This window comes from Octopus bimaculoides, chromosome 8, assembly GCF_001194135.2.
Source record: "Octopus bimaculoides isolate UCB-OBI-ISO-001 chromosome 8, ASM119413v2, whole genome shotgun sequence".
NCBI lineage: Eukaryota > Metazoa > Mollusca > Cephalopoda > Octopoda > Octopodidae > Octopus > Octopus bimaculoides.
The window spans coordinates 37,822,416-37,832,827 of NC_068988.1; the positions used below are offsets into that span (position 1 = coordinate 37,822,416).

Sequence of the window (10,412 nt, forward strand, 5' to 3'; positions counted from 1 at the left end):
TATATATATATATATATATATATATATATATATGTATATATATATATATATATATGTTGTAGATTCAGATTAATCTTAACCCTCTCAGACTTGGCCCCTTGTGTCTAAGTTTACCCTTCACCTGGGTTCCTGAGCAAAAAAATAAATAGTTGCATACAGCTCAAGAATAACAATTGCAGACAAACTAATGAACAGAATCACAAAAGAATTCAGGAGAATAACAATAGTAGGCCTACTTCTCAACTACTGTATTTGTTTACTCGAATCACTACTGAATCTACTAGAAGTAGATGTCAAATACCTACAAACCACTCTAAATTTGTTCTCTATATATAAAGGTCAAATTTAGAGTAGATTGTAGGTATTTGACATTTACTTCTAGCATAGGCGCAGGCATTCCAGAGCCCTTAATTATAATTATATTTTTATAATTAAATACTTTAAAAAAATATTTCTATTGGTAAGTAGCTTGCTTCCCAACCACATGGTTCCAGGTTCGGTCCCACTGTGGGACATGGTAATGGTCAAAATAAAAACAAGATGAAACTTACCGGGACATTCACGATTTGGACTGCAGGTTGTTGTCTACCCGCAATTTGGTATGCAGCAATGAACATGTATGTAGCAACCCAGACAACATCGAAGACTGTAAGTATATATATATATATACATATATATATAAATAAAAACAGAACTACAGTACATGTTTAACAAAAATTGAGTTGAATGACATTTTTCACTCATAATATTTTCTTAGTATTGTTATACCTCGAGACAGTCATTTTTTTTTTTTTTTGCTGAATAAACACATGCACTATATGTCCATTGTCTGGAAATCTTTTGTCACACATCTGTGACCTCTTCAGGAACCCTTTCCACCCACATGTATCCTCCTGCTCCACCTAATCCATTCTGTCCTATGAATGGACTAGGTGAAGCAGGAGGATACACGTAGATGGAAAGAGTTGCTGGAAACTTGTTCATTAAACTGATATAAATTATACCACAAGTTTAATACTTATTACACATACCTCATAGAATCTGCCTCTCTGGAATACAATAAAAACAAATCTAAAACAAAGAATTTATCCAATAATCAAAAACAAAGCTACTAACAAACCTTCATGCTGACCATCACCAAGGTTGTTTGGAGGTGGCCAATTTTTGGTAATTGTCAACTGGGGTTGATACTGTTTCAGTTCACCTGTTTTAGTTCCAACAACTAACTGTTTGCCTTTAGGACTCCAGCATACTATAAGACAAAACAGAAAAGAAGAAAAAAGTATTAAAGAATTATAAATTTTATTTTCTATTTTTCTTGCATTTTAAGAGAAACTCTTAATTTTTAATCAGAAACAGTCAGAAACAGAACACTAGACTGAATAACGTCATATGATAATTAGATTTTGTCCATCGATGATAAGAGTTCAAATTTCAGCAGGATTAATACTAATTATTTCAATCAGAAAACATAATTGTCAGGAGCAACAGAGCACTAGACTGAATAACATGATACAATGTTTAATTTCATCCCGCTTTGATCTGAATTAAGTTCTTGTTTAGCTTCTGGTCAGCACTGACCAAACAAACCTATAAAAGACATTTTTGTATAGCAGACACTATACTGTTCAATGCAACCATGTTAATGTAAGAGAGGGATGTAGCTGCTATTTCTAGCAGGTTAAACAATCATACTAGCAAGGGTTTTTTTCTATTGTTTTGTGTCACACAACTTGTAGGGAATGTATAGCAACAAGAAGAGAGTGAACCAGCTGTGATTTTGGCCCCTCACCATCATCATTTAATGTCCATTTTTTATGCTGACATGGTTTCTATGGCTGGATGTCCTTCCTAATGCCAACCACTTTACAGAGTATACTGACTGCTTTTTTTTTTTGTGCCACTGGCAGAAGTGAGGTTATTGAGTAACTTGCAAGCCAAAAAAAAAAGAAAATAAAAAGGGAAGAAGGAAATTAGAAGCAAAAGAAAAAGCCTCATTTAAATGGAGGAAGGGGAATATTTAAGACAGGGAGAAGGAGCAATGGTTCTTTGCCAAGTGTTGAGAAACTAAGGAGATCATCATTGTTTAACATCCGTTTCCCATGCTGGCATGGGTTGAATGGTTTGACTGATGACTGGCAAGCCAGGAGGCTGCACCAGGCTCCAATCTGAACTGGCAAGGTTTCTATAGCTGGATGCCCTTCCTAACGCCAACCACTCCGTAAAACAAAAATTCAAAAGTTACGTGTGCATATTCCAAGTCATATTCCTTGATTGAATAGCACTGTCCAAAGCTATCATCATCATCATCGTTTAACGTCCGCTTTCCATGCTAGCATGGGTTGGACGACTTGACTGAGGACTGGTGAAACCGGATGGCAACACCAGGCTCCAATCTAAATTTGGCAGAGTTTCTACAGCTGGATGCCCTTCCTAAGGCCAACCACTTGATAAAAATATTAACTCTTTAGAATTCAGATTATTCTGTCAAATGCAATGCTTAATTATTTATTTTGTTTTGAATTAATCATAACTTCAAAATTTTGATGATGTGACAGTTTATCTTTAGAATAACATTGTATGATAGGTGTGAGAGGCCAGATCTGGTCAGTTTGAACATAAGACAGGTAGAATATTTTTGCCAGATATGGCCAGTTTCAATGCTGACGGTTTAAAGAACACTAGTCCCAAAAATCAGTATTTGTAAGGTCTTGTTGTTTCCATGCACCTTCTTTATCTTTTAAATGTTTCAGTCATTAGACTGCGACCATGCTGGGGCACCGCCTTGAAGAATTTTAGCTGAGTGAATTGACCCCAGTACAAGTTTTTGTAAGCCTGGTACTTATTCTATAGGAGCTTTAATAAATGTTCATGAATAAACATCTGATATGTTAATATCATGCAGTACTCTGCAATCTTTTTACACTTACAGTACACTTACAGTCTTCAGCATTCAGTGGTATATCTGAACTAAAAGAATAGGGAAAAAAATTAGATTCAGGTTACACTGTGGCACACCAGTGTGCTACGGCATACCAGTTGTGGAGCACTGATATAGTGTCATAAAACACCAACCATTTCATTTGAAACATTTTTCTAATCTTAATGAAGTAAACAATTATGTTTTTAAAACCGATATTTGGTCATCAATTTGTAGAAAAGAGGTAGAGTGGATTTAAACCAGAGCCCAGTCCAATAGTTTGTATTGGGAAATATTTTATTGAACCCCCACCCTCCTTCAAAGGGATTTAAATTCTGAACACAGAAACACAATTACAAGGTATTTAGTCTAATGTTACACTGTTTCTGCCACTCTATATGGCCTTCAAGATGATAAAATTAGTAAGTCAATGAAGGATTGATTACACAATCACTCAACCTGCTAAAAGTAGCAGGTAAATCTCTGTGAAATTACACCCATTCATCATAAAGAAGCATAAAACACATTAGATAATGTAGTCTTAGATTTCACCAAAAAGACTGGATGGTTACAGCTGGAATGCATTTCTTCGGAATTTTAAAAAATTGTGGTGTAAAGAAATCAATCTCTGTTATATAACCCAAAGGCATTTCATCTAAAAATGTTGTAGTTTAAAATAGTCATCATTTAATTGTTACAAAATAAAATATGAGAAACTAAAAGCTCACTTACAACAGGAAGCACCAATAGACACTTCAGCAACCACTTTTATGTCAGCAGCGATCTTCAACATATTAACATTGCCATTTGAAAAGCAAACTGCAAGTAACTCTGGCATTTTAGGATTCCAAGCAAAGTCTTTCACCTGGATCCCAGGCTCCATGTTGTGAACTAGGAATGGCCCGATATCTCCCTGTTAAGAGAAAGGTCTGGTGATTAGAATAAATTCAGATTTTTTTCTCACCATAACAACTGAATAACAACATTAAATAAAACAGAATATGAGAAATGCATTTACAGACTTAGAAGAACAAAAATACATTTGAAGCATTAACAAAAAAATATTGATATTTGATTTAATTTAGTATTTTATAGAAATTTATTAAACCTAGAAACATAAATAAAACAAAGATGACTTTAACAGGATTTAAACTCAGAATGACTAATAAACCAAAAGCAAAGCTAAATTTTTTAAATGTCATTAGAAGATAAAGAACAGCATCAATGACTCCTTTTCGCTCATCTGAAAGCACTCCTCATTCTATGATACTAACTTCCTGTTTAAAAGTGATCTAAATGAAAACCTCATATCAAAATTTCATGTTTGTTTATGTTCCAAAGAAAGATATTTTACTAAATTCTTCATTATTTTCAAACTCAGTCATATAATGAGAGTTCATTCATTCAACTATGTCCTTCCCCTATAACTTTGTAGTCTTGAGCCAATGCCGGAAACCAGTTCAATTCACACCTGTAAATTATTTATAAGTGTGCATACTCTAAACACTAAAGCCAAAACTGCATATTCTAAACACTAAAACCAACTGTGCATGTCTGTCTACACACACACACACACACACACACACACCATCATAATAATACATGTGCTTTTCCATGCCAGCTTAGGATGCACAGATTTTTCTGATGCATTGCTTTACAGTTGGATGTTCTTCCTGTCACTAATCCTCTCAGTCACTTCTTACAACATGCAGAGACATGATGTAATTTTCTAATTCTGAGATACATAGAGTGTGTGTGCGTGTTTGTGTGTGCTTTTGTTCTTTCTTTCTGTGCTTCAATCATTGGCCTATACTGGAGCATTGTCATCAAGAATTTTAGCCATCTCGGAACAAAAGTTGAAGTCAACTGAGTCAGAAAAAAAATCCCAAAGGATTTTTGTCCAACACAGCAAACCTTGCTCTCCAAGCAGTTACACACACACAGTGGAGTTTACATGTAACAAACATTATTCACAAGGTTTTGTCTAAGGTGCAGTATTATAGAATCAAAACTAAGATACATGGTTGCAAAATTATCTTAACCACTTTGCCATAAATATAGACATAAACACAAACATACACACAGCAGTTTATTGCATTATAATTAACTAAATAGAGAAATTTACTTACAGGATTGAGGAATGCTTTTGTTTCAAAGAAATAAAGTACATTTGCAGCTGCCTCAACAACAACAGCAAGAACAAGATCATCACAACTAATTGCTACATTTAGAAGTTTCCCACTGAGGCTAAAGTTCTTGAGAAGTGGTAGATTTTCAACGATATTCTGGCTCCTTTGTTCAATATTTTCTTCGTCCAGTCGTAGAAGTACTGAAGTTTTGAAACCAAGCAAATCTAGAAAGTAAAAATAAATTAATAATTAAATGAAAAAAACAGTTATGGCAAACTTGAAGCTGTAAATATTTGAACTGTTAGACACATCTAACTTCAAAATCATGTGACTGCCAGGTGTTCCATCTTTTGTAATCTCATCAACTTTGCAGACTTTTGAGTCCCTTAGGACTGAGATATATGGCGCATTGCTATATTCGAGAAGACCCACCCATCACAGCAGAATTGAGATCCTAAAACCAAGGTACCATGTAAACAACATTGGTGTGGGTGCTGGCACCATGTAAAAAACGCCCAGTACACTCTGTAAAGTGAATGGTGTTAAGAAGAGCATTCCGCTACAAAAATCAACCAAAAATAGATTATGGAACTTGGTGGTGCTGCCCTTGACCTTGCAAGTTACTGTCAAGCCATTCAACCCATGCCAGCATGGAAAATGGATGATAAATGTTGATGAAGATGATTAGAGAGGCCTGTATGAACATCAATATGGGCATACAGGAAAAAGGAATGTACAGAGGCCCTTTCATTTATTTGACAGCAAGTCTGGTAAAAATTGGGGTCCCTGGGCAACAGCTTCGAGTGACCATGATTTAACATTGCATGGATGAGGAGATTCCTTTAGCAAAACCAACGAACATGTCTCTTTAGGATATTTTTCAAATTTTTCATCTTCCTTTTTGTGAATTTTTCTCCAATGCTGTTACATTCAACATTCATCTTTCAGATGCCCCATTCTTTTACAAATTCATAGGCTGTGTTTGAAATCAAAACAATTATTAACCAAATTTTGGATATTTAAAGTATTTGCATAAAATACAAGTTTAATAGATAACAGCAAAGGTGTATCTGCTTGGCCCTACTGTCCCAGATGTATTGTGTCTCAGGAAAAAATGTGTCAGTCATGGCTGGACTGCTGTTGACTGCTCAATTAGGGTCAACTGGGACTGATGAACAATATTTTTTTTATCCCAGTTAAAACGCTCACACTGCAATGCGTTTGTGAATACTGTGGTAATAATTACTGCTATTATTACTACTCAGTTATTTCCATCATCTCACCAGCCAGTCAAAAACAAAACTTTGGAATGATATAAAAACATGACTGACTCTTGATAGGCAAGTTTCACAATTGAAACAACTAATGACATATACCAGAAGAAGAGTAAAGCCTATTTACGGCCAATCATTTCCAGTCTTCTGTATTCAACAATGTCACCAGTTCAATAACCAGAATTACTTTAAATACATCATTAAAGCCTTCAAGAACAACGAGATTCAACTTCTTTATGGCAAATAATAAAATGTGTTATGCCTTTTACTTCCTCTGATAAAGTTTTCTAGTCCCCATTATCTAACCTTTGTCTGAACCTCTTAGCATTCAAATTACTCAATCAAATGTAATGCTTATTTATTTATATTGTTTTAAATTGATCATGCATTAACTCATAGATTTGAGATTTTGATGATGCGTTTGCTTATTTTTAGAATGACATTGTAGTCATTGGATCTGACTAGTTAAACATAAACAGGTAGGATATTTGGACCGGATATAGCTGGTTTAAATGTGAAAGGATTAATAAAGAATGACAGCAAAAATAAATGGGATAGCTTTTTGCCAGGAGAGGTCCTCAATAATGAGGCCCAACATTTAGAGTAAGATATTTCTAGTGGATTGCAGCTAGTGATAAAAGAAGGCTGGGTGTAATGAGGTTTGCTTGCTGAGTAGTGATGGTTTTTAGTGCCAAGCAAGTCATAATCCAGTAAACATATAATCAAAGGCACTTCAGTTGTAATCATACCATCTTTACAGATTTTTGTTTTAGAGCTTCATCATCCAAAATGTCTCTTCTTTTTTTCTTGGTAGTATGACCTGAGAGAGATTTGGCTATAATTTCTAACAAGCAGAGCAACATTGATTCATGCTAATGAATAGAACTTTTCTTTGGTAGTATAGTCAGCTTTGACTTCAAAAAGAATCAGAATAGTAAATAAAACACTGATGATTACAGCGTTGGCGTATAATTAGCCAATACAATTATCTCAGTGAATCACATTCAATAAATTTCTTAAAATTAACAATTAATAACAAAAACAGTAACAAAACTACTTACTATTTCCAAACCCTGCAAAACAAAGTCCATATTTGTTTGAACAAGTCAAGAGAGAATTTCTCTGCTTATGGGTATCGGCAATAGGTTTGAATAAACGGAATTTACACAGCTGTTGGAATTCAAAATCCTGTAATTAAAAATTTTTTTTTTTTTAAATTAAGAAAATCATAGCAAATGCATGTAAGTAATCAAGTTTGAAAATTTAACAAGACCACATGTTCATGCTAACATGAACAAAGATTTCCAAAAATATCTCACAACAAAAGCTTAACTCAGTCTACTTCACTTACATTATAAATTATTAAGTTGTACGGAAAGTTTGGAGTGTTTTTAAGCTAAATCTTTTAACGCTTCATTGAATACACCAAAAACATAACACAGTTAAAACTTTGGCATTGCTTGAAGTGATAGTGCATCTCTTCTTTGTTCCTGACTAAAAATAGATCTATCTTGCATTTCGGTTACCCTTTATTGACATTTGAAACAGATAACTAAAAATTTCATAATCATGTTGTAATGCTTTTTGTTTTTTAAAACAGGAGAAAATGCTGCAAAGACTTGTAAAAACATTTGTGAAGTTTATGGTGGTGATGATGTGGATGAATCAACAATTTGAAGGTGGTTTGCAAAATTTAATGCTGGAGAGTTTAGCTTAGAAGATGACAGTCGCAGTGGAAGACCTTCAAAATTGGATGAAGATGTTTTGAAGACAAAAAAATTAAAGAAAACTCAAATATCATGACAAGAGAACTTGCAGAGGAGTTGGAAGTCTCTAAAAGTATGGCTCATGAACACCTGGTGAAGCTAGGATACATTTCTCACTATAATGTATGGGTCCCTCACAAACTCTCAGAAAAGAATTGCTTGATTTGTTTGTGATTTGCTTTTGAAACAGAATGAAAACATATGGATTGTGTACAAAAATGTAACGCAAAAAAGATCCTGGAGTTTGCGTAAGGATCCTCCAAAACAGTAACCAAAAACAAATATCCATGCCAAAAAAGCTATGTTTTGTGTTTGATGGGATAATAAAGGCATTATTTATTATGAGCTTCTTCCACAAAACCGGACCATTAATTCTGATGTGTACTGTTGTCAGCTGGATAATTTGAAACAAAAAAAAAAAAAAAAAAAAAAAAAAAAAAAAATCAAAGAATTGTGGCCTAAGATTGCCAACAGGAAAGGAGTAGTGTTCCGACAACAAAGTTACATGAACTTGGCTAGGATCACTTACCGCATCCACCATATTCTCCTGTTACTGCACCATCCAACTACCACTTGGTCTACTCTCTACAGAACTCATCACAAGGGAAAACATTTAACGCTTTAGGAGTCAAAATGCATCTAGATAACTTTTTTCTTCAAAACCAGTCAAATTTCATGTTGACGGAATATTTAAATTGCCTGATTAGATGGGCAAAGGTCATTAATAATAATGGAAATTATTTCATTGAATAAAATTTATTGAAAGGTGAATTATCTATATCCATTTTTGCATATTAAAAAGATGCTCAGAAATTTCCAGATAACCTAATAGATATTACACAACACTAAATTGTCTCTCTTCTAGAATAGTAACCAATTCAAACCATCACATCCATTAACACTTTTGTTATCATATTTGTTGAAATACACTGCTTTTGTCTCAATTAATTTTGAAAATGAAGACTAGTAAAATAGCAGTCATTATTAAGTTGGTGTTTAAGGTAGTGAGCAGACAGAATTGTTAGCATGCCAGATTAAATGCTTGGCAGCATTTTGTCTGTGTTTACATTTTGAGTTTATATTCTGCCAAAGCTGACTTTGTCTTTCATTCTTTCAGGTCGATAAAATAAGTACCAGTCAAGGCCCTAAGGTCAATGTAATCAATTAGCCCCTTCTCATCAAAATTCCAGGCCTATAACAGAAAGAATCATTAAATTTGATGTTTGGGGCATAAACATATCTGAAATTTTAATGGAAGTTTTTAATTCAAATAATTTTGAAACAGGACCAGGAGCAGTCTCAAGTAGGTTGGTATCTTAAGGGTTAAAACAGTAGGCCCAATGATCCCTGTTTAAAAGCTTCCTGTAGAAGACTTCCTCTTTTCTTTATGTCAAGACAGCATCATAGACAAAACTAATTTTAGCCCCCACACAGTTGTTCACACTTTCTTCTTATAAACAGCTTTTGATCAGTATGTACCAGCTTATTGAATTGCTGAGAAAATAGAAACACAATTCTCCAGCTAAAATTGTATATTGGGTTATGAGAACAGCTGCATAAAAGAGAGCCGATCTCTAATTGCAGAGGGAACCTGTGGAAGGAGTAAACCCTGGAAGACATGGGATGAAGTGGTGAGAAAGGATCTTCAGATGCTGGGCCTCACTGAAGAGATGACAAGGGACCAATTCTCTCTCTCACACTGTCTTGCAACACGAAATACCTCAAGTCTTTGGTCCTCATGGCGCAGAACATTGGCAAATTTCTTCGTATTTGCTTCCCCTCTGGCTAAATAAACCTGTCGTCCAGCTTCCTTTCTGGCAGTCTGATACAATTCCCTGCTACCAACGTTCTTCCAGTCCTTCCAAGCTTGTTTCTTTTGTCTAATAGCCCTGTCAACAACATTATTCCACCACATTATTCTGGGTTGAGAGGGGACTTTGTACCATCCACATATCTGGTCAGTGGCCCTCATATATAATACTAGCAGAGATACCTGACTTTGCCCGTGTCACATGGAATTGAATAATTATATTTTCTCTAATGACCTGGAATAGTTATGATTCGAAATTCATCAAAATTGCAGATTAAGAATTTTAATAACAGTCCTCTTCCTCTTTACACACGCTAACAAAAATTCTTATCATGACATATTTATCGCATACTACTCATCGTTATGCCCAGTTTCCAAAATCCAAATCTTATGAAACTTATTCAAAGGTTTTAGCTCCTGAAAAATGGAACACATGGAGCTCTAAATATATATATATACATATAATATATTTACATATATATATATATATATATATATATATATATATATATA

The 10,412-nt window shown here is 34.4% G+C and overlaps 1 protein-coding gene across 5 annotated transcripts in view; it reads right to left on the reverse strand.

Moving 5' to 3' along the window:
• Positions 1-10,412, reverse strand: part of LOC106883850 (nuclear pore complex protein Nup214) — a 64,996-nt gene that overhangs the window by 45,958 nt on the left and 8,626 nt on the right. For all 5 annotated transcript variants that reach the window (XR_001411166.2, XM_052970044.1, XM_052970045.1 and 2 more), the window contains exons 2-6: positions 7,385-7,511; positions 5,050-5,273; positions 3,653-3,833; positions 1,121-1,252; positions 552-646 (exon numbers count right to left, since the gene is read on the reverse strand). Coding sequence is in view for 4 of the 5 variants with exons in the window: in XM_052970044.1 (XP_052826004.1) it covers positions 552-646; positions 1,121-1,252; positions 3,653-3,833; positions 5,050-5,273; positions 7,385-7,511 (759 nt within the window). In the remaining variant the exon portion in view is untranslated. The remainder of the gene's footprint in view (positions 1-551; positions 647-1,120; positions 1,253-3,652; positions 3,834-5,049; positions 5,274-7,384; positions 7,512-10,412) is intronic.